Source organism: Erythrolamprus reginae, chromosome Z (genome assembly GCF_031021105.1).
Source record: "Erythrolamprus reginae isolate rEryReg1 chromosome Z, rEryReg1.hap1, whole genome shotgun sequence".
In the NCBI taxonomy this organism is placed as follows: domain Eukaryota; kingdom Metazoa; phylum Chordata; class Lepidosauria; order Squamata; family Dipsadidae; genus Erythrolamprus; species Erythrolamprus reginae.
The window spans coordinates 119310167-119335772 of NC_091963.1; the positions used below are offsets into that span (position 1 = coordinate 119310167).

Here is a 25606-nt window from a genome sequence, read left to right on the forward strand (position 1 = left end):
CCCCCACTGTTCCTCTTCTTCACTGCAGCATTCAGAAGCTGTAACCAAACTACCAGGAGAACCAATTGGCAAAACTCTGCCATTGTCTCCCCAAATTCCCAACTCAGGGCATTGCTTTTTATCTCTGCCTGGTTTTCTGTGTTACTGTTCCAAGTATCGATAGTGAAGAACGTTGCAAATCCTTGGTTAGAGCCAAGGGTCTTGCCTCAAAACACACATTAATGGATGCAAACACACCTACAGAGAACCTCTGTATCCCATAAAGTTTATATTTGTAAATAAAACCAGTAAATTACATTAGTTGCTCTGCACAGGCATTGAAGGCAGAGTCAAGACCTCCAGCCCAGGATAACGGATTTGGTAGAGGAAGGTGTATAGGAAGTGTGTGCGTGTGTGTGTGAGAGAGATAGACAGACAGATATAGAACATGTGAGGCAGATCTGCCTGAATGCCATAAGGTAATCTTAGGCAGAACAGGATTAAATACATTCATTTCAAAAGATTCTGCCCATAACATGAGGTACAGTTCCTTTGGGGGTAGGAAGGTACCAAAGAGGAAGAAAGTCTAGGAATCCTGGGTTCAAAAGACATCTGGAGATAGAATGAGGATGGCACAAAATGCCATTTTCCCAGGGTAGGTGGAATTAAGTCAAAACAAACATCAAATGTCAACCCAAGCTAGATTCTAGGAGTATGAATCTAAGACGGCCGTGATGGAGGACTCAAGAGAAGCATCTAGCAGGACAGGAATTCATCCTCCCAGCATCGGAAGAGAGGTGAACAGGTTCAATGGAGATGAGGAACCTTTAGAATAGGTGTTGGCCATGGGTGCCCCCTCTCCCCCTCACAACCACTTCTCCAGACTTGGGAACCGAGCTGAACTTTGTAAAGTAGAGCCCAGCAGGAATCTCAAGCATGCAGTGGAATCCTAGTAGGATTGGAAGCCACCCCTCTGCACTCAGGAGCCAAAATTGGTTCTTACCAACATTCTTGTAAGCTGAAGTTGAATAATTGACTCTGGAATATGTGGCCTCTCTCCAGCAATAACAAAAAATGAAGATGTGCTATGTATATATAATATATATATATATATATTTGCATGTGTGTAGAGATGGATAGTATGTTGGTGTAATCCTATTATACATTGCACCTGGATGCTACAGGGCCAGGTGTTGGTTTTGGGGAGGACAGAATGATCACCTTGGAGATTTACAGGAGAAGATTAGGAGATGGAGGGGAACATACCGACTCTCTTCTCCACAGCCTCTGTCTCCACCCAGCAATCACAATAAAATTCAAAACACAACCCTGTCAAATGCAGGCATTACCACCACTCCCACCCCCACCCCCATTCCCAATAATCATCCCAGGGAATGGATCCCTGAATCACAAAGTCAACATCACATACTTCATTTCAATACATTAAGGCAAAAGGACTCAATGCTGTAGTTCTCAATGCTTCTAGGATCAGTCCAACAGCCCCTTCTTCACTCCATCTCAGAGAACCAGACGTCCTGCTGCCCCCACACACCCCCACAGCCAAATCCAAGTCACATTTGGAGGAAATACAAAAATTCCTAGGCAGTCCCTCAACGAAGTTTTTCAAAGGTGTGAGGCATCACTTGGTATTCATATGAGGACTAGAATCTTGACTAGTATTGTCTTAATGAAGTAGCCAGACTTTTCAAAATCTGAGAAAGCTTGATCTATGCCCCCTAAAAGAACCCCACCTCCCACTTTCAGGAATACTTCATGTTTTAAACTATTGTCTCTGTAAGTGAGATGAGCGGCATCTTTTATGAAGCTCCAGTGATTCCAGAGAAATTAAAAAAACAACCTGGAAACTGTAGTCAACCTTAAGACTTTAGCCAAAGATGCCCCTGCATCACAAATAAGCTGGGCCTGAAATTCTTTCTGCTTCTTTTTAGGCAACGCAGAAAATTCCTCATTTTCCAAGAAGACAAGGCTGGCTACTTCATCCTTTCTACAACCGAAGTCCTCTGATCCCAAGTTTAGCCCATTCAAATACTCCAGAGTAGATGCCTTTCTCTAGCTTCACCCCATCTTTAGAATTCTTGTACACTAGACATCTATTCCCCCACATCACCCAGTGTTCGTTTTCCTACCAAACCACCTGCTCCGCATTTCGTTACCAGCTCTTTTCCAAGGATCTGAGAAGTTTGACCTTTCCTCAGATTCCTCACCCCTTTCCCATTCTTAGAAAACCCAAGGACCTTGTCCCCAAACCACTCTCCTACAATTCCACCCCTTCCAAAGTCTAACTCTCTTTCAGAGAGCTGGACTGTGAGCCCACGAGGGCTGTCCATGCAAGAAGCTGAGAAAACGCAGCATAAACTCCTCGCCTGAAGTTGAAGAGACCAGTGCTTTCCTGTCTCTCAATAGCATCATTTATGGAAGACATTCTAAAGTTTGTTTCATTTTGCTCCCTCACTGGGGCCTGTGGATGAGAAGGGCCGGTGCGACCAGTCCGACAAGACAAGAGCCCTTAACTTTTTGAGAAGAGTAAGAAGAAAAGATGGCCGCATAAAGGTGCAATGCCGGCAGCACGTCATTAGCCACACAGTGGGGGAGGGAAGAGGGAGCTATCACCACGTGGCACTAAAGTGTAGCATCAGTGGCTGCTGGGCTGTGGAGGGGGCAGGCAACCAAATGCCTGGACCCAAGCGATGACGCCACAAGGTATGGAGCTGTGGCTTTTGGAGGCACAATAGAAATAGCCACATGGCATGTTCAAAATGTGGCAGCAAAAGGGTGACCCACAGGTGCATGTGGGTGGGACAGTGATGTGGCAAGAGGCATCCTGAGGAGGCACAAAGAGCTACAGGGCAGTGCCCTGGCATCGTAAGGGTTAACCCAGCCATGCAAATTGGTTGATGCCTCCACTCAAAATATCCTGCAGACCAGGCCAACATCACCAACATCTTGTTACATATCTTTGCCATTACTTTGTCGGTATGAGTTCCAACCCTTTCACCTTCTTTCATATCAACATGGCGGCTGGCTCCTTCCTACCTACCTCATTCCACGGTCTAGCTATTCCTATTGGCGATTTCTAGTCTTTCTAGAAATTTCCACTACCCCTCTCCATACATTTGAGGCTTTCAGAAACCAGGCCCAGCCTCCTTCTCTTTTAGGCCGCAGGGAGCCACACAGTATCTCAGAAAAAAAATTGCTCATATAGATTTCGTGATCCTGTATTTTCCCCAAGCTAGGCACAGGGCAAGAGTGCTTGCTGAAAACAGGCGCTTCCTCCTGGAGATACAAGCACTTGCAACCTTGGCCACACCTCTTAAGCATCATCCTTGCCCTGCACTTTCCAACAAGGACCACAAGTTCCCCTTGTTTAATAAAAGCAAAGCTGAAACTTTTTAAAGGTTTGGTGAATATCCTGGCTGCCCACGTAAAAGTTTATTTGCAGAGGGGGCCTACCACCAGTTGATATATATATACATATATATATATATTTCTTTATTTATATATATATATGTATAATTTTTTTTTGCATGCCTGGGTTGTGTGATCATGAACAGAAAAGGGTACGCTGCTGGTCTCAACAGGTGTCACAAATGCAAGTTACCCAACATGATGTAAATGGGTATGTATGTGTCAAGATCCACGTTACACAAATAGGGCGTGGCTACGCCATGTTCTTAATGACTGTGGAAAGAGGACTTTGCTGTCTGACACAAAAATAGTTTTTGAGGAGCAAGAATAGGCCAGCTACAGGCCCCCGATGTGACAGAGTGGTAGTGGTGGCAGCGAGTGGTAGAGTCACAGCATTAGTGAAGTGCTGAAATGGGGCCGCCACAAGGCCTACAGCCATGGAATGAGTCCTGCAGACTTCTCCATAGCTCACAATATCTGGTATAAAGATTGGGAAGATAAAGCAAGTGAAGAGGTACACCTGCTCCCACTAAGCAACCTACTGAGGATCCCAGCAAAGAGCAGGAGCAAGAACACCCTTTATCTGAACCATATATTTCAAAAAAGCTGCCCATTGCTGGGTCCTGGCATTGGCTCTCTGTGTATGGAGGGAAGGGGGGGGGGACAATTATGGAGCAGCTCCCCTCCCCCCACACATTGGAGTCTTTTTCTTTGGCAGCTCAGCATATGGGAGGGGGAAAAGGATATTCCCACCACAGCACATGTGGTCAATATCTAAGATCCCCACCACCCTCCCACTCCACGTTTGGGCTAGTAGTAGGAAAAACATGATAATACGGAAGGAGACCAGAGTGGGAGAATTTACCCCTATCCTACATTCTGTCCCTTTCCAGCTTCTTTTCTTTGCTACAATCTGGAGCTAGAATGTTGCCACAGATACTCCATAGGTAGAAGAGCATAAGAGACCTTCCCCTTCAAACCTTGTTGGGGAAAATAGTCAAATGCACATCTCCGTATTTGGAAGTAGAGAAACATGAGTCATGTGCAAATGGAAGCGGTTCTGAAATGAAAGTAATATGAAGCCTGCTGCTGAACCTGAGAATGCAAGGAGTTGGAGCAGGAGCACAAGAGCGTGGAATTACAACATGCATGGACCAAACCACAAGATATATGAAGGAACAGTATTTGCACATTGCTATGGCCAGGATTGTGTGTACTCTGTGATAGAAAGAGATGGGGCTGGGAAGATCCATTCATTTAGTTCAATATTATGCACTGAGTGTCCTAGATTTGTCCATTAATAAGCCCTACAACACAAAAAGCATCAAATACAATCAAATTTCCCAAGGATAAAGATTTGAGATTTAATTGGTCTTTGTGAAAAGTATTAATCAAATTAACAAGAAGTGACTGGTAGCATCTGAAATTATTGTAGGCAAGCCAGCGCCGCTGAATAGTCACCACCACACCAAATATCAAGAATGGTTCAAAAGGCAGACTATATCCCATTTTTATACTGTAGCGAAGATCTAGGATACTGTCCTTCACCTGAAACATAGCTGGGCCTACATGTAGGTCATTTAAATGCACAACATTTTATGGGAACCAGCCCACCTTCTTTGGCCCAATTATAGGATTAAGCTATGCACAATCCATTCCTTAAGTTGGTTGTCTAATCAGAATCATTATAGCAAAAAAGTAATTTCACAAGGTTTTGGCCATATTAGCAGCGCAATGTGCAGTTTCCTTTTCTGTAGCTTTTACCCACAAGCCTTTTCACAGGATCAGCACATTCAATCTCTTCCCAACAGGGTCAGAATACAAAGAACCACTGAACCCATTTGAAGTGTTTTGCAAATGGCCCTGTTTGTGGAATATTAACATGTCCAGTTTCCTGACTGCTTTTCTTACCCTACTGAAATTACTTGGGACAGGTGGATCATAGGGCCTACCCCATGCACTAGTGTTGCTCTGATCCTTCCTTCACAATAATGCTGGCATTAGTCCCTGCAATACTAAGCAATCCTAGTTTACAGAATTTCTCCAGTACTGATCTAGGGCACAGCCTCTCAAAAAGGACAAACCCACTTTCGTCAGCATGGTGATAGCTTTGATTTATAGACTCTGTATGTCTAGCAGGTAACAGCTATATTGTTATGCCTGGGTTTAGTACTATCAAACATGTTTCCTGTCTTCCTAAAAAGGTCATATGCAATGGGAGTCAGAACTGTGTGGCCCTGGAGTGCAAGACATGCCATGGATCAGATGCAGGCGTGTCAAACCCTGATAGCATGTATCATTATGTTTTTTGCCTTTGAGGAGCAGTGGTGGGGGTAGCCTGTGGGGCCAGATATTTGACAGGCCTGGATTAGAGTCACAGCAGTGAGCCCACTTTAAACAAGTTTATCATCTATTTTTAAGTCAAGCTTGATTCTTGGTGACTTCTTGGACATTGTCTATGCCAGTGATGGTGAACTATTTTTTCCTCAGGTGCTGAAAGAGTGTGTGCATGCATGAGTGCCCACACCATAATTCAATGCCTGGAGAGGGCGAAAACAACTTCCCCCATCCCCCGAAGGCACCCTGGAGGCCAGAAACGGTCTATTTCCCAACTTCTGGTGGGCCCAGTAGGCTTGTGATTCACCCTCCCCAGGCCCCAAAGGCTTCCCTGGAGCCCGGGGAAGGTAAAAACGCCTTTCCCCATCTCCCCGGAGGCTCTCTGAAAGCCAAAAACGCCCTCCCAGAGCCTCTGTGCAAGCCAAAAATCAGCTGGCCGGCACATACATGCACGTTGGAGCTGAGCTAGGGTAATGGCCTGTGTGCTAGCAGATATGGCTCCGCATGCCACCTGTAGCACCCGTGCCATAGGTTCACCATCACTGGTCTATGCCATTTTCTTGGCAACAGTAACATTGTGAAATTGCTTTCTTCTGGGATGGGTGATGTCCCAGTGTAGCCTACTACCTTGATATGTGGGTTATCTCCCTACTCCAAAATTAGCCAGGTGTTACTATTAAGGCCTATAATCCTGCATCCCTTCTCTATTTTCCCTGAAAATTCAGAAAGCAGGTTTCCAGCAGTTAATAATTATACTATTTATCAAAAAAGAAGATATTAAATTTAAGACATCCTTTCTGGACAAAAGGTAGCTAGGTAGACAGGTAGGGGAGGGGAAGGGAGAGAAAACCCTGTGCAATGCCCACCTTCCCCTTCTTGTCAATCTAGGCTGTTCTCCCTATCCATCAATAAATGCTTCCATATGACAAATCTGCATATGCAGGCATGAAGGTGGAGGTTATATAAATATCTACAGAAGCCACCCCCCCAAAATGACCAACATAGGACACAACACCACCTCTTAACTTACATTCAATTTGCATAAACCAACTATTTTCACACAGCAACACAGATTCTCTTTCCTTCTTCCAGCAGAAACAGCCCAAACAAAAATAACAGTAACATAGAAGAGGATAAAAATATACTTGGGAGAAGGCAAAAGAGGAACAGATAACTAAACAAGAAAAAGAATGAAAAGTAGGAACAAATGGAAATAAGGCAATAACTGAACAGAGATGGAAAGAGAGAAAAGCCCAAATTAGGCATCACTAATAAGGTTGAAGCTCACCCGATGAACACAAGTGATGGCTTATCTTCCAAGGCACCCATGCTTTTCAGTAGCTATTTCTAGAAATTCTTTTTAGCTAATATGAAGAGCCCATTCCAATTCACGGGTAATTATCAGAAGGAGGAACCCAATCTTCCTACCAAGTAAGTATGGCACTTGAATGATCTGAAGTCCTCCCCAGAGAATGTTTGGCAAAGTAAGGAAATATATGCAAATTTCATTCTCTCGTAGGCCTCCCCTCCCCCCTTTTAACGGCAGAGTACTTAACAATCCTGGTAATTGTGGAGATGTACAGAGCAAGCTGTTACATGGCTGAATGAATTGATGTGCAAATAGCAGTTGCTACGTTAAGGGCCATCAGCAAGAACGGAAAGGATGAGGATGGGCGCAGGTAGAAGCTGTTGCACTACTGGATGGTTAGTACCAGCCATCCGATTGTGGCAAAGCCGGCGGCTATGCTGATGGAGAATGAAGAGCAAGTGTATGTGTACAATGATAAACAAACACATACACACCTGGGGGAGGTGATGATACACAGGTTAAGGGTTCATACACTCATATCAGTGCTGTTGGGCTGGATATATGAAATGGATAAATTGCTACATGGCAACGCAACAGAGAAAAGTGCACACCCATGAGGGTGCCCAGGCAGGCTTTGGTGAGCTTCTCCAAGATCCCCCACTCTACCCTCACCCCCACAGGGTCTCTCTTCACCGCTTTCCCTGTGCCCGGCCCCGTAGCTGCAATCCCTCCACCTCTTTGTTCTCCCCATGGTGGAGGTCCATTGTACATTCAGGCAAGAGGCACCCCGGGGCAGGGCAATTTCCCCCATCACCTCTCCAGAAAGAACTTGAGAGCACGGGCGATGTTCATGCGATGCCCAACTCGCGTCACGCCCAGGTCAATGAAATCTTCCTTAGTGAGGGAAGGCAGATGAGATCCATCAATTTCGTTGTCCAGGAATCGATCGCGGTGTTCCCCCAGCTTCAGGTACTCCAGCCAGTCAGCCACATCGTATTTAGTCCAGAAAGGCAAAGGCTTGGAGCCAAACGGCTTGTCCGTGGCTGGAGGCAGGAAATGGGTTGGGGACAGAGAACGGCTGCCTGAAGGGAAGCTAGGGAAGGGATGCTCACCCCCAGAAGTGGGTGAACCACGGAGGTCAAAGACGCCAGTATAGATGGGCACAGAAGGCAGGATGGGAAGAGAGGAAGGCCTTGGGGTGGGGCTAATCTTGTGCTCACTGGGCAGGGCAGCTGGACTTGGGGCCCGCCGCAGGGCAGGACGGATGTCAAAGTCCACACTTTTGGGATGCTTGCCCTGGGGGGACTTAGGCCAGTTGTGGAAAAGGCTGCTTACAGGCTTGGAGGGAATCAGTGATGGGGATGTCTCATCTGGGAGCCTGCAGGGAAAGAAGACAAGGAAGGTGAAATGGTTATCATCTACCATGTTCCCTGTTGGGAGAGACTAGGAATCCTGAGTCTAGCAGGATTTTCCAATTAACATACTTCTATGATCTTTAACTAACATATTTATCCAAGGTAGACTTCAGGTTATAGTAGACATAATGTATAAACGCATTAATATTCAATAACAGTAATAGATCCATTAATATTGCTCTTTTAAAAATATTATCTGAAAGATAGGGCACTCAGTTCTGATGTGGGAATTACTACTGAAGAAATTTAAGTCAACTGTTTAGGGATTCTAGGAATCAAATTCCAGCACAACAGAAAGGTGCCATTATGAAGAAACCCTTCCTTGTTATTAAACTTGGGAGAAATCTTTGGAAACATTTGGAATCAATGGCAGGTACAGAGCACTGCCGCAATGAAAATGTAACATGATCATATAATTACTGGAATAAGTGCTTTATAGTCATTGATGGACTAAAAGAATACAAGTACAATGGAAAAGGAATTGCCTGAGGCAAGACACTCATGCCAAGCATGCCTCAACTGTGATATAGGAAATAGTATGGCACTGGATGGATTCCATTGTATTTTCCCACCATTGATGTGATTGTGGATGAATGAAATAATGGAGCAAATGAGATTTTATGATATAATTGTGTTGAATGGAAATGAGAAATACTACAGATCCCCAGTGTCCACATCAACCATGTGTGTTGATAGGTGTATGGATGCATGCAGTGGTTTTTCAACAATGGCAGCTTTCCGATATGTAGACTTCCAACTCTCAGAATTCTCCAGCCAGCATTTACCAGGGAATCCTGGGAGTTTATCTGAAAGCTGCCATAGTGGAGAAACACTGGCCTACAGCATAACAGCATCTACTTTAAATAAATAAAATAGATTAATTAGCGATGGGAAATTCCATGATACCAAACAACAAAGATTTAAGGATAAGCCCATAATCAGCAAATGTCTATATAGAAAAATTGGTTACTGGATCTCTTCATTCCTTTTCTAAAAAAACCAAAAAGGTCAAGAACTTGACTTTTCAAAATGCATTAGGATTTATAATTCTGAGGCTGTGCAGTGAAGAACAAAAGCCTGCTATTTCTTACCAGTCGAGGATAACAACAGTTATCATCCTTCCTTGGAAATGGGAGGTAATATCAGGTACCACCAGGCTGGGCCCCACCTTTCTTCCTAGGAATCCTTCAACTGAAACATCTATTATGCTGGCTTGCATCTTATTTGTCTTTCCCTAAGCTTTAGTTTCAGTTCAGAAAGAGAGTTGATTTTTTTAAAAAAAATCCCCCTAAAATCAATTTGATTTGGTTAAGAACCTTTCCTTTTGTATTTATGCACAATACTTTGGCTCCCCCAACTGTTAGGCTGACTGAGACTACAGAAGTATCTCTCTTCTCCTCCACCCTTCGCTGTGGATTATTGGGCTGATTGAGTAGTTCAAGTAAAGAAAAAGGCGAAAGTAAAATATCTTGCATGAAACACTGAGTTGGGTATGATGGCAATGCTTGGCCCAATTCAGACCTTGAATTGATGGAAGTACAAGTTTAGAACGTGGTCTAATCCTTTGCAATGCAAGCTTCATGGCAAGCGCATAAGGATTCAGCAGGCATATGTGATGGAATGGAGTTTGGCAGACTTGTAAAATTCCGCTAGAGCAAAAGGTATCTATTTGAACTGCCTTAAAAGGCATTGGGCAAATCCCAAAAATGTAAGGTTAGAAAAGACTAGGGGTCACACTGGCTAAACAAGCACTAAATATCAATTACTGGGGAATGGAAGTGGGGAGAGATAGTATCCTCATATCCTATCTAACAGCATTTTCCAATCTTGACAACTTTAGTCTAGGTGGACTTCCAGAATTTTGGGAGTTAAACTTAAACTTCCCAACTTAATTGAACTCCATTCCACTAGATGAACTAAATAAATATCTGTTTTTACAAGTTAATATTCCTTCCTAATGTGAAAACCACTACACTGGAAATCATCTTCTGATACAGACTTTCACATCTAAGTGGGAAACTTTGCCACTAGTAACACATGCATGCAAATATTTGTTTGTAGCACACAGCTCACATATTTTCTGTTCCGCTACAACTAATGCAGCTATAAATAAAATTGATTAGAATTGCAATATGTTGTCTAAGTTAGATATATGCAGAAAACAGAGAGGTGACTTGTGAGACAAGGGATTACTTTCAGTTTTGGTGCTCAAAAAGCTGCAAATTCTGGCATATCTGGCCAATCTTTCAAGAAACCAGGAATTTGGAAAAAAGACTTTGCATATTATCACAAGGTTATGGTGGCACGAGGAGCTGCCTTTAATATGAAAATCCCAAAGTCTTTGGAGAGGGGTGGCATACAAATCTAATAAATTATTATAATTATAATTATTTTCCATTTATATCTTCGGTACAAAATGACTTTCATAAGAAATCTTCCAAAGGAGTTACAGGTTGTCCCCACTTAGCAATTGTTTGAAATTATGACAGCTTCCCCCTCCGAAAAAAAAGTATTACAACCCAGTGCTAAGTTCTGATGTCCACCATCCACTTTTCTGCAGACACACCATCACATTTTGGGGACTTGATAAATGGCCTGCATTTACAGCTGTCTGTAGCATCTAATGGTCATATGACTGTCTTTTATGATTTATTTATTTATTTGCCACAATTCAGTATTTACTTCTGACAAAAAATGCCCATGGTGAACAATCACATTTGTTTAATGATTGCTGTAAAAAAATAATCATAGAATCAGGTTGATCAAGTGATTATCAGCTTAACCACTGGCATTATTTGATTGTAATTCCAGGCTCAATTACTGTACAAATAAGTCAAGGACTACCGGTACCAGGCATAATAAATTTCTTCCTTTCACTAATGTAAATGACTAAGCCTTGGAATTGATAGTACTTTTAAAAAGCTATACACATACAAAAATAATTTCTACTTAACTGCAAGATTCCTGGAACATCTGTTCATATCAAGAGGGTTTATTTTATTCCACATAACTAGAGATTTTTTTAAGGGTATGCCATAGAATTTGTGTCTTCATTATCTGTAAAGTTAGCACATTGCAAATTCCAAAACCTAACATTTGGGTAGAATCTTTGATTATCGTCAGTCAGAAGACACCCTTGCCTAAATATGTCCATGTGCAGACAATAAATGATATATTTCAATAAAAAAAGCTGTGAACACATACATAGAGGGAGACTTTATAAATACATGCATGCATTTGTAATCAAGCCATTTTGGACATGAATACTTGATTGTGCACAGAATGGCCATGTGAACTCGAAATCAATACTGCCTGTGCATAAGAGCAAACAGAGGAATGCACAAATTGTTCAGCATGTGCACAAAGTTGTAAGCCAGAGTTGTACAGCAAACATATGTACAAGGTACTGTTAAGTATGCACTGCTATTTGGACATGATGAATTGCTTTGTGTGTGGCACAACCTTGCCTTGTGCTGCCAGCGTATCAAATGATGTAATGGTAGTAAAAAAAAAAAAAGCAAACAGAAAACAAGAAAAATCATAATTAAGCAAGCACTGACGGGAGAATGAGAAAAGGAGACAAACCCAACTGAAACACGAGATGCAGCATGCACGGGGTTGGCTTCCAGCTTCCTGTTCCTCCTCCTCCTCCTCCTGCTCCAGTCGACTAATACCTTTGCCTCTGCAGGGAGCTGGGTCTCTCGGAACCAAAGGGAGCCACAGCATCAGGTGGCCGCGACCACGACACCCCGCCCATCTGCTGCAGCTTGGTGCTCAGCTCACTAATGATGCTAGCTTTCACGGTGGACATGGCCGATGCCTTAGATTCTTCCCACGGCAGTGGAGATTTCTGAGGCAGTTCTTTGCCAGGCTCAACAGCTGCTGGTTGCTGGTGGTATGGAGGAGCAGGTGTGAGGGCAAACATGTTCTCAGTACAGGCTGAAACTGAGATGGTGGAGCTGGTAGGGGTAGCCACTGGCAAGCGGCCTGGAAATGGCCGGGAGCGCAGTTTGGTCTGCAACGGACTCTTGTCTATGCTGCCACCACCACCACTGCCACCTCCTACTCCAGCGCCACCAGTGCTGCTCCCCCCAAAAGCCTGGCCGTCCAAGTAGGTGATGTAAGTGTCCAAGAGTTCTGTACCCTCCCCAGACATGCTGGACAGCGTTGAGACGCTGCTGATAGTCTCTAAGTGATGATCACTGCTACTTCGACTGTCCACCTCCTCGATTCCTGAATCAGTTACAGCTTCAGGTGCTTCTGCCGCTGGGATGGCAATGGATGAGACAACAGAAGAAAAGTTGACGTGAGGAGATTCCTTGGTTTCTGCTGTACCGGCTTGGGTCAAGGTGGCCACCTCACTGTCATAGGAGGTCAGGCTGGATGCCGTAGAATCTAAGGTGGCAGGCGCAGGTGGAGCGGCCGGAGGAGCTACTGCTGGGGGCAATTCACTAGCAGCTTTGGGTGGAGATTCAGGTTTATCAAAGCTATTGGAGAACTCAATGGGTGGAGGAAGTGGCTCTGAGAAAACGAATTCATCATCCACGTCAATGGAAGGGGCAGGCGGGGGCAGCACCAACAGCGGGAGTCCATTTTCTTCTGCTGCTGCTCGCTCCATTGGGGGAGCAGCCACTTCGGCTTTCCCACTCTCCTGGCTGCTCTCCTCCTCCTCCTCTTCCTCCTCCTCCGTTGGGCGACAGTTCTCTACAAAACGCACATGGAGCTCCAGCTTCTCTCCTTCTTCGGGCCGCTTTTCCCATGGAGTTGCTCTAGCTGAGATGGGAGGCAGCTGATGCTCGGGCTGGTGGCCTTCCTGCTCCTTCCGGGATGATGCAGACAGTTGGTGGTGAGTCTGCTGCTCTGATGTCTCCCAAAGGCGCAGGATGGAACTGCCGGGAGACTCGGGAGTTTTTGGAGTCTCCCCAAACCGGGGAGAAGATGGGCGTGAGTGCCTCTCTTCTCGGCTCTCTTGCTGAGACTGGGACTCCTTTAAAGCCCGCTCACGTGCGACTAATGCAAGCCCCAAGGGGGATCCAGGGTCTAAAATCTTGCCAGTCAGTGGGTGAATGAGAGGAGTTGAATGGGACTGGAGTTGTGGCAAGAAACTTGAACACACAGAAGTGAAGGCACTGGTAGTGCTGGCTCCATATGTTTTACCGCTGCGAGATTGAAGATAACTAGGGCTGCTCCCACCACCACTGCTACCACTAAAGCCAGAAGCCATGTTTAGCTGAATGTATGGCTCACTGGAAAACATACCTTCGTCAATGGATTTGGAATGGCGGAGACGGGGAACCGGCATCTGCTGGGACTCGTCATCTGGCTGCTCAGTGGAGAGAAAGAGTGCAGACTTGCGACGCGCCTCGCTGTACCATTCACGGTCTCGCCGGGCTGCCCCAACGAGGGCAGCCCCAAACTGACTGGTGAAATCCATGCTGTTGTGCAACTGGAGTGATGGGACAGGCACCACAGGCTCTGGTTGGGTCTCTGCTTCCATGCTGCTTCCCTGGCTACTACGCCCACTGCTGCTGGTTGAAGGGGCTTTAATTATGATGGTGGGTATTGGGATGGAGCTTTTCTCAGACTGTGTGGATGACTGAGATGGCAAAGACGATGCTTGCATCTGGGAAGAGGGGGCACCCTGCTGCTGGCGCTGTTCGTCTTCCACTTTGGTCTGCTTGACCAATGGACCTTTGCGGCGCATGGGCTTGGTGGGAACGTACATGGCGGTGCTGGTTGCCCGAGGGGGCAAATTATAGTATCGCAGGTCAGGGGTGTGGCCTCTCCATCCACGTGCTGTGGACCCTTCAGCTCCTTGCTCCGACTCTTGGCGGTAAAGAGACATTTTGTCACGGACACGAGAAGGTGGCTCGTAGGGTGGATCCTGATGAAGAGAAGTGGAATACAGCTTGGCCTCCGTGCTGGGATTGAAGGTTGAACGGGCTGAGGGAGTAACTCGGCCAGATGCAGAGGGTGACGTACTGCTGTACGGTGGGTCAGGAGGGGAGGTGGTCGGAGGTGGGGGAATATCTTCAGAACCGGGGACCGAAAGGCTGCGGCTGAATTTCATAACAGGGGGAGAAAGGTAGGGCTTTTCATCCTCAGCTGCTCCTGTGGATGGAAGGAAGGTTAGCATCACTGATTCCAGCTAGCAGATATTATTTCTTCCCTCCCTTCTCAGCTCTTCCTTATTTATTTGGATTTCATGTTGCCATATTTCATATTTACTATAACCTAATCTCATATGGAGGTTTTCTTTTACTGTTATTGTCCCCAAGCCATAAAAGGGATTTTCACAACAACCCACCATATGATAAATGCTTCAAGTTGTTAGACTATTCTGTGAAAATTTCTGTTTCGTGGATAAAAGGTTATGCTTCATTGGCTTGGAAATAGCAGCATATTTTTTGGTTCACTATGGCTACAGATGGGAAATGGTTGATGAGTTTCTGTCCAACATATGCACAACTTACACATATACATTATCTATGTACACCTGTGCATGAATTCGTAGGCTCATACAAAAAAAATCTCCCTTTCTCCTCTTCTGTGGTGATATCAGTGTTTCTGAAGAAAATGACTACTGATTTAACAAAGTTGGAACTACTGAGCTAGAAAGCCCAGTTCCTGCAAGGCCAGTGACCAGATTTCCTTCATTATCAAAACCAATGTCATATGGTCTAGCTTCTGTCTGAGAGGGCTCCATGGACACCAAACCTTTAGGAAGAGACTAATTTCCTGAGTTCTGGGTTCCTGCAAAGCCTAATAAGCACATAGCTCAGTACAAATAAACCCACTCATTACAAAGGGAAGAATATCAGGCATCTGTCCTCCATACTGAGAGGACTCTGGCTACTAAATTTCACCCCACCAACCGCTACCCGAATAGGAAGTTCCAGGAAATTGGCAGCAGATGAAATACTGTTAATGCAGACAAATAAGAAAGGGAGAAAGACCAAGGTGTCTTGGACAAGTAAAAAGACTTAGAGATCTTCTTAAAAATTTTTTCCAGGCTCAAATGTAGTTCCTAAACCCAATCTCACCAATAGATTTCTGGCGAAGCATCATGCCAGGGGGATGACTACTTGGTAAGTATGATGGACGCTCATAACTGGCCTGACCAAGACGGTGTTGTTCAAAACTGGGCTGAAAGAAAAGAAAAGGGAAAAAAACCAAGAGAAAAGAAAACCAAGAACTGGTAAGATGAAATGATAAAATATTTATGGGAATTAGGATACACCACGCTCATACTTTCTTTTACTAGTAATGAATTTAGTTGGGCAATGTTGCAGACATAATCCTTGCCCCCTCCCTGGATGTGGAAATAATGGCTAAAATCTTCAGAATGCTGTCATTAGGAGAATTAATGTAGTGCAATGTTTTCTTATACATCCCCAATATAAAATAATTGCAAGAAATGATTTCAAATCATATGTCAATGATTCTTACTTTATTGGCATTGCTTATTAGCATGAACAGTTTATTTACATATTTATAACATCTTTTCCAAGATGTCAGGAGCTTTATATATTGTTCTCTTATTTTTATAGCAGGTTGTTGAAGTAGATTTGACCAAGAGAATATGAGTAACAGAGGTCAGTCGTTACCAAATGCATTTTATGATAGAATAGAGATCTGAACTCAGATTCTCTACAACAAAGATAGTTCAACAGGCTAACAGTGACTGAATTCAAACTCTCTATCTCATTCCCTCTCTCCATTCCCTCTTTCTGTGTCTGTTGCTAAATAGTCAATCTTCAATATAAAAGATATTCTAATTTGGAGAATTGAACTAGATCTCCCAATTTCCTCATGAATACACCTGCATTACCTTCTGTACCAAACAATCTCTTTAAAAAAATTAAATGGAATTTTGATACTTTTTTGGCATAATCTGAACAACTAACAGAAGCCCCAAGTTGAAATACTTTCAGATGAACAAGATTTTGGACTTGAACAATTAAAAGCAATGAACCCTATCCTTTCAATGCTTCCCCCCTTCGTTCTTGCAGATATTGTACAACATGGACTTACATGCACATTATCTCTGGCTCTCTCTAACACCAATTTCTCACGTACCTTTCCAATTATAGTCAATTTAACGTCTGAAGTAATCCATGTTAGAAATACAAACTGTATGTTCAATGGAGTCCAGCCAAGGTTTCTTCAACCCAGCATAGATCCTAAATACCTTTTCAGATACCCAATGACATCATAGCATTTGCAAATAAAGAATTCCTCAAAATGTACAGTAAGTATTAAATAGCAGCAACTAATCACATGTTGCTTCCAAGGCATTCAAACAATAATGACAGTGGATGGCAATGGGCAGACTTTCTGTTGCTCATTAGGCATGTATCCACAAAGCTTTATCAGGTTGCCAGGTGCATTTAGTTTGAGGAATTATTTATTTAGTCCTACATGTATATAAGAAAATATATTTAAATGATTTGAAGTATCTACACTTGTGCCAAGATCAGAATGATGCAAGCCATGATATTTCCTATGATACTCTATGGATGCAAAAATTGGCCTTTGAAGAAAGAGGACAGAAAGAATACAGACTTTTTTGAAATTTGCTACTGGAGAGAACACGAAGGACTGCCAAGAAGTTAAGACAAACAGATCATCAAGCAAATCAACCCAGTATTCTCACTCGAGGTACAAACGGTCAGGCTCAAGTCATTCTATTTCAAACATATTATGTAAAGTTTTAGTTCCCCGGAGAAGGTTCTAATGCTGGGAAAGGTGAAAAGAAAGAGAAAAAGTACATAGTCAGCAGCATAGTTCCCTCTAAGCTGAGCAGTGAGCAATCGCTCACTTAAAAATCATCATCAACTCAGAGTTTTCCAAACCTGCCCAGAAGCCGAGAGGGAAATTTTATTATTATTTCTGTGCCGCCCAGTCCCGAAGGGACTGCCGCTCAGACACTATACTTTTCCACTCACCCCCAAAAAAATTTAGAGAGAACACTGGTCAGCAGCAAGGTGAATGGAATAATGGCAGTGGAAATGGATGCATTTTTGCAAGACATAAAAAACCAGATTGAAGGCACACTGCTATGGAGAAAAAAACTATCTCTATGGTTATTAAGAACTGACTGATTTGCCACATAATGTCAATTTATGCATATCTATGTACTTAGGCATATACATATAAATCTCAATGCTCAGAAAGTAGAGGTGTTTCTTGAAAAAACTGCAACAGCAAAACATTTTAAAGAAATGTTTTTCTTTAAAGAAAGAAAAAAAATTAAAGAAAGAACTTCTCAAAATAAGGGTCAGCAAGCTGAACTAATCTTTATGGGTACATACCTAGGAAGGCAACTTGAAAAATCACTGCCCTGCCCTGTTGTCAAACAACACCTCCTTTGGTTGAGTGCCCTCAAGAGATATTACTTGATGGTTCAGTGCCTGGAGCTTATAATTTGAAGATATATTTTTAACATGGTATATGCTTCTGCTCCTGATTTTTAATCAAGGTATTGACAAAAGGAGAATAAAGAGGGGACAAGCCATGGTAGATGGTTTATGCTGCGGCAGCAGCAGAACAGGAAGTAGTAGATGGCAGTGCTGCCAAATAAAAATGTGAGTATTGGAGAAAAAAATGCCTAAGGAACAAACTGATAGTCGTCTCAAATCTCACAGGGCTGTTGTCTATGTTATATTAAAAATGTATTTTTAAAAAAAATCAAAAGTTTTTGATTTGAACTTTGCTCTGAAGAAACCTTTGTTCTGAAGTAAAGAAAAATATTAGCAACTGCATTAAAAGTGATATGTCTTAACTCTATTTCTGTCACTCGTAGCAGAATTTCAAAGCAATAAAAAAACAACACACACAACATGAAATCTCATCTTCTTCATGTTCTTGAGTAAGACAGGCAGCAGATAATTAAATGTTTGAAATGTGATTCAGGATTGTTTTGGCCTTCACATGTACAAATAACTTGCTCCTATTTTTTTAAGCATGCATAGTTTTTTTCAGCTACTAAGAGTCTGCTGCATTAAATTATATTAAAGATGTGCTGCTTAAATATAAAGCAACCCTCTGAACCATTTTCAAAATGTGCATAACCATTTCCACCCCAACCTTCTAATAGAAAACTCCTCACGGCCTAGTGAAACTCCAGTATCCTCCAGTGTAGCGCTTGAGTGTCCATCTTACCTCAGAGGAGAAATAATTCTTCGTAGTGCCCCGTGTTTTCACCAAGGAAGGAAGCCCTCCACTTCCACACCCATCCCCAACACTTATTGTCTGTTGAGCTGCTGCCAAAATCTCATCCAATTTATCTGTAAAAAAGAAAAGAGGGGAAAAAGATAAAAGTCATCATAAAAGTGGCATTCATCATTCCTCCTTTTAAAAACTGTTACTTAACAGAATCTATAGAACTTTAGTTCCTTTTCTCTATCTAAAAATCTAAATCTATGCTGAAGTAAACAGACTTCACTCACATGTGATCTGTTATTATTTATAATTATTAGAAACACCCTCCCCCCCCCAGTTCCTATTGATGTATTTTAAATGTTGAACGAAAAAGTACATATTCAAGATCTGAATAAGTTAAAAAAAATCTGGCTAAATTTATAATAGGGGCCAAACAAACAGTACTGTTTGTCTCAACTGTTTAGTAAAATTAGGGCTATGAGTGGCTCCTAACTATGGAGCTCTACTTATATTCCTTTGCTAACCAAATGATAGCTGTCAGGTAGGTACCAGAGGAACAAATCACAGCTTCCTGGGGCCTTCAAGGATTCATAGAAGAAGACTCTTTGCATTCAGCTCTGAATACTTGCAGAAAAAATAGCTGTTTCCTAACAGCTATTAGCAGTAGAGAACATGGTGATCCTACAGTTGGGAAGTGAAGGAAGGAAGCTGGAGGATAAGGTTAAAAGCTTTCTGTTCTCTTCAGCAATCCCACATTGTATGTACAAAAGCATACAACAGAATGGATGTACAAGAATGAAAGAGAACTCTCAAGGACATTTAAGGTAGAAGATGTTGGGGGAAGAGGTGCCCCAGACTCATTCACCTTTTTTGGTTCCTGAAATGTTAATGGGAAAATGGTATGGCCTCCAACATGCCACCCATCCCTGGTATAAATAAAAAGGATTACAGTATTAGAAATCTAGTTTGTAATCCAAATGAATAGTTAAAAATAGATCATAAATATTCCTAGTACAAGATGACAGATATTACATGGATACAATTGACATATCTGATTAAAAAAACATGGCCAAATCATTGTAACATCTTGCTAAATAAGGCTTCCAAATTGAAAGTGGTTACACAAGAAAGAATTGTGCCTGATATATAAAATACTGTGTTCTAGAAAGCTCCAGTGATCAACACATTTCCTGTCAGCCTGCTTTGTAATTGTGGTATTTTTTAACACCAACACCCCCACCCCCACTGGAGTCCTCTCTGGGAATCTTTGAAAAAAAATATGCATTTTTACCTACAGTTCTCAAATGCGCTTGTAGTGTTGCCATATCATGGAAAGCTCCCTGCTTGGTCCCCATTGTTATTTTTCAAAGTTGTTCTTGGGAAATGGCAAGCAATGCAGGGGACTGCTTGCAGCGGTGGTGTAGGTGTTGCCATTGGAGTTCAGATATTTTGGGCTGCACTTTTGTATAGAAAATGTAATACTGCAATCCCTGGGAAATAAGAGCTCCAAACAGTTCTTAACTCCATGGATTGAACCGAAGGGTGTACGCTCTCTACCATTATTACAGTCCATATGAACATCTAAGCTAGTAATAAATCAAACTTAAGCTATGTCCTGAATTGACCTGCTTTTTCGGCATGTTAACTCTTAGGCAATCTACTCCAAAGCCAAATGTAGCCTTGATTCATAGCTTAGATGTAGCCTTAGATTCATTATTTAACAGACAATGGCTTACTACAACACATGAACCCGCCACATCATCTTAATCTTCTTCTTTTTCCCCCCAGCCAGAAGACTACTTGCAGTATCAGAGAGAGGGCAGTGGATTATACATGCGTGCATGGAATTGATATCACTAGGAACTAGTGTCTCTTTTCTTCCCTTGAGCAAGGATAACCGAAACAGATGTTAATGACCATTCCAACTGTACTTGAGATAGCTGCAAAGAGAACAGTAAAGCTCTCCCAGCAAGACAATAATAAGGATCATTGAAGGAAGGGGAGAGGAATTAACTGTTTTCTGTTCTCCAGAGATCTGGATGAAAGCTGTGCTGGGGAAGAAGACATACAGATATTTCAGTCCTTATGGATTCTCTTCTTTAACCACAAAAGAGGCAATTGTGACATCAAATTGTTTGTTCCACGCAGGCATCTTCGATCTACCATCTGACCTATAATGCCTTGAAGTGTGTTTATTGTACCTTAACAGACAGATGGTGCCAATGACAGCACTACAAGGGACTGACTTTGAAAATGAATTATTTAAAAAATAAAAACTGCTAAACGCTTACAAGACAGCTTAATCTTGAAAAATCTCATACAAAATCTTTTTAGATTTAGGGTGGTATTTTGGCCCTTGTGACACTGCAAGGCACCAACACAGGGATGGCTCATGTTTTGCTTGGGCTGCAATACTATAACTGAATATGAATGGTTACCAAATACTAAAGTGGCATGTACATCTAATATCAGTAAACAGATTGTATGAAGGTTTTTTTGAGCACCACCCCAGATTCTAAAGAAGAGTTCCCCAAGAAGAGCACTAGAGATATCCCTTCCCCCTCCCTTTCCATTGACAGGTTACTGTGGTCAGGTATGTTTGCGACTCACTCAAAGCCATCTGATAGACAGTCCGCTTCTTATCAGTGCCCATCGCTGGCTCGTAATCTGTAGAGACGACAGGAGGGAAGGATAGTGGGAGTGCGAGATGCAGACTGGTGATGACGTGTCACAGAAAACTGGCTTCTGGAGTTGAGTGCATGGAAGTGGGTGGCGGCAATGGATAAGAGCATGGGGCAAGGGAAGTGTACAGAGCAGGGTTGGGTGTAGGAGTTAATGAGAGAGAGGCAGGGTGTGTGTGTGGAGGGGTGGGGAATGTATGACACTCACCTGTTTTCTTCTTCCAAGGGGAAACTGAATGTCAGGAGGGAGATAGCAAGAGGGGAAAAAAATTAGCACCTTCACTTGGGCAGGCCAGATAACTGGGAAGGAGGTCTGAAAGCTCCATTACATTTTGATAGTATTGACAGAAATTTCCTGACAGCAGGAAGAATATGTGGGGGAGAGATGGAACTAAAGTTTTAAGTGGGTCTGCTGATGAGGAAGGAGGTTAGGATTCCTGCTATTCAGGATTGTAGTCAGAAGTCTAGTTTTAATTAAAAATAAAACCAAGTACAGAAAAAGAAACATTCTTAGCCACTTGAGGAGAGGAAGTTGGAAAAAATAAAAGCTTCTACAGTCTACCAAATAAGGAATAAAAGGTAAAACCTTTATATAATTGTAAATGTATTAGACTGTCTACCTAGACATATGTTTTGATTTGTTTGTAATGTTTCTCTACCACTTTTAGATGTCCTCACTACAAACTTCCTGCGGGCTATCTTCTGACTGTTTCTTTTTCCCAAGCCAAAAACATTAATGATGGCAATGGGTGAACCAAGATGTGATTAAACGGAAAGATAATAATGTTTCAAAAGTGACAGGCCTAAGTATGTTACTAGGTATGTAATATGTACATGTATAGTCCACTTAATATCCCTGCTATGACTGCAGCAAAATTTTGGAGGGAAAGGGGGCAGGAGCTCACCTTTCTCCACTGTGACAGACAGACCAAGATTTTGGAAGTTCCAGGCAGCAGTGAATGAACAAAAAAAAAAGACGAAGGTGATAAAAGAGAAGCAAAAAATACTGCTCCTGTTCTGCTCACAGCATGACCCTCTGTGTGGAAGATCTACCAGGATAGTCTACATGTTTTTAAGAAAGAAATCTCAGTTTTCATCTCTTTCTCTCTCTGCCCTCACAATTTCCCTTCCGCACCTAATAACTTTAAATGTGTCAAAACAAACTCCTACTGCAGATAATGGTTGAATGCCTGTCCAGCATGTGGGAAAAAGCTGGCTAAACACTTACACAGGAGAGCCTTCAAACAGTCCCTGCAGGACTCTAAGTGAGATTTATATATTAAAAAACTATAGTATGAAAGAAATTGTGTGAATCTTCTCAAAACGATATTATGGTATAATATATTCCCCAAATGACAAAGAAGGTTTTCCTAGAGGCCTAGATTGGCTTGTTTATTGATTTGTCCAATTACTTTTATTCTATACTTTTTGTTATCTTAACAGACTTAATTCCTATGAACATTTTCAGGTTACCACACCTGTCCTCTTGAATGCTCTGAGGCATCTGTTCTCTATGAAAAATGTTTAGGTGGCAACAGCATGTATAGAAACAACACCCATGAACTTTTGAACCATGCTAAATTTCTCCTAGAATTTGAATATAAAATGTTGTGATTCAATGCCCACCAAAACTCAGTAGAAAGCCCACTGTGAATCTTCCCTAGGTCCCCTACCTTGCTAATTTCTCTCTCTCTCTCTCTCTGTGTGTGTGTATGCACTGTATATGTAACATATTTTTGCTGATAATGAAAAGGAAGAACGACTATTTGCTCCATTATTCTGGCCAGTTTTGCAAGGTTAATCTGTACTTAACCTGTAGTGAAAGGGCTCAAGAAAAATATGGGCATTTTCCCAAGGGAGGTGGCACTGAATGTCTGAGTAAAGATATACTGTAGATATGGAATACAAGTTCACAGATTATATTGTACAGTATTTCCAATATGATGCACCTTCCCCTCCCATAATGGGCATATATGTATCATCAATTTGGGACTGAAAACACTAGAAGACAATCACCTCCCACCCCATACTTTTGGTACAGAAAATGACAATTCACTGGCATCCTTACCCATTTCCTCCAACTCCGATGTCATAGATTTGGAACGCAAGGAGATGGCTGGAGGGGGCAATCGTCTTGTCTGCTGTGGTGCAGCTAAAGTAACAAAACAAAGCAGTAGGTCTGGGATTTTGCCCGATGATCCAAACTTATTCCAACTCCCACCACTAATTCCCCCTCCCCTCCAAATCACTTGCCTCCGTTGAAAAGAATTCTTGACTCAGTTCATAAAGCTTGCTTAAACTGGTTCTTGAATACATTTATTTGGGGAGTTTACACAATATATTTAAACCACCAAAGGGTCTTAATTCACACGACATGGCTTAGTCATTAGAGCAAAAAAGTTTTGCATGTGGTGTGAATGCATATACTTGATTTACTTTGTTGTGTGAATATGAATCCATGTTTTTACCTCAGCATTCTTCTTAAAGGTAATGCAGTCTACTCATCTCTCAAAGAATGCAGATACTACCTGCTAGCAAACTATAATCCAGGAAGAAAGGCAGCGTAAAATCAAAACAGGAATATTAATTCCTGGAATAGCAGTAAGGCAGTGCTTCTTATCCATTTAAAGATGTAGCTTCTTGCTTCTAAAGAAATGTTTTTTTTTATTTATTTGTATCCTGCCTTTATTATTTTTACAAATAACTCAAGATGATGAACATATCCGACTTATCTTCCTTTTCCTGTTTTCCCCACAACAAAAACTGTGTTAGGTGAATTGGGATGAGAAAAAGTGATTTGCGCAAGATCACCATGCTGGCTTTCATGGCTAAGGAGTAAAGGCACTAAAGAGTTAAATGTCTACAATATCCTGGAGCAGTGCACTACTTAAAAGCCTCTAAAAGTTCTAAAGCAGATTCAATGAATTAACCAATGGCCTTTCAGTTGGGACTGAAGTTGAATTTAAAGCAGCTTCAACCACATGGGTCAATAATAAAGGATAAAGGTATTGTAGTAAAAATCCACAGGATCCCCATCCCTGCGTACTGTCTATCCCTTTCTGAAGACATATTAACACCCTCCCAGTAAAACCATTAACTTTAATGCTTGAGGTAGTAAATATTAACAGAAAAACATCCTTACTGCTTAAGCCCATTGACTATGTAGAAAATCTCAAACATATATAGGAATTTGCCATATAAATAGTTGTATGTTGTGAGCCACCCCGAGTCCTCGGAGAGAGGTAGCATAAAAGTCCAATAAATAAATAAAATAAATAAATAAATAAATAAATAAACAAATAACCCACCCCCTACTTGTTATTTATTGATTAAATTTATTTGCCACCTCTCTTGCTGTGGCCTACTCTAGGCTACTCTACTATTTCCATTGGCTCTTCCAGCTAAGAATTTTTTCCCAATTAAGACTATATTGCAAGATGTCATAGTTAATCCTTTCTGCATGCGTAGCAGCTCTCTCCCCTGCTTCCAAATCCAACCTCCCCCCCCCCCCCCGGATAACACACACCTATTAAGTCACTTTTCCCGAAGACAACAAGGATAATCTCAGAATGGTACCTTTCTTCCTCATGGCCTCCTCCATCTCAGGATTCCGTGTTACCATGACAACTTTCACCATCAAGTTGTTGCCCCCTTGTCGAATCATATTGACAACTTGCCTGTGACCAACTTTTACCACATTTTGTCCATTTACCTGAAACAAAAACTGACATTATCCATGTGGGTGTGGAGTTTTGGGGATGGCAGGGAATACCTCAATATTGTCATTTTTGAATCATGAGCCTTTGTTATCTCATTTCTCTTTGCACTTACTAGTTCCTTGCCATGTATTCTAATGACTCTGCACAGAACAAAGTGAATTATTCTGTGCAACCTCTTCACCCAATGTGCAATTAATTGAAAGGATTAATTTAACAAAACCACCAGCAGTTACTTTTGGTTTAGGTTATGTTAAATAAGGCTGATTCACCAAAGGAAAATCCATCAAAAGATGTTATTTATCCTTTCGAAACTTCCACATTACAGGGTAGTCTATTGCTAGCACTGCCTCCTAATGGAAGAAGGATAAATGGCTTTACATTGTGAGAAAATAAAGGTCTGGAAGTAGATAGAATGAAATTCTATGTCTGATCCAACATTCGTTTTCTTTATATCAATTCTTGTTGGTGAGAGGATCATGCATGAGTGTGTAGAAAGGACGTAATGAAAAACATGAATTTTCAGAATCCATAGATTAATTCATATCCCTTATGAAGCATTATAACCCTACACAAAAG

At 42.1% G+C, this 25606-nt stretch overlaps 2 protein-coding genes across 2 annotated transcripts in view; both read right to left on the reverse strand.

The window, feature by feature from the left end:
- Positions 1–25606, reverse strand: part of RUVBL2 (RuvB like AAA ATPase 2) — a 615067-nt gene that overhangs the window by 440458 nt on the left and 149003 nt on the right. The gene's annotated exons all lie outside the window — the stretch shown is intronic.
- Positions 7862–25606, reverse strand: part of SHANK1 (SH3 and multiple ankyrin repeat domains 1) — an 80063-nt gene continuing 62318 nt past the window's right edge. The window contains exons 16-24 of the mRNA XM_070729710.1: positions 24888–25023; positions 23380–23463; positions 22217–22225; positions 21520–21543; positions 21241–21297; positions 18631–18755; positions 15510–15612; positions 12141–14577; positions 7862–8429 (exon numbers count right to left, since the gene is read on the reverse strand). Of these exons, the coding sequence (XP_070585811.1) occupies positions 7862–8429; positions 12141–14577; positions 15510–15612; positions 18631–18755; positions 21241–21297; positions 21520–21543; positions 22217–22225; positions 23380–23463; positions 24888–25023 (3543 nt within the window). The remainder of the gene's footprint in view (positions 8430–12140; positions 14578–15509; positions 15613–18630; positions 18756–21240; positions 21298–21519; positions 21544–22216; positions 22226–23379; positions 23464–24887; positions 25024–25606) is intronic.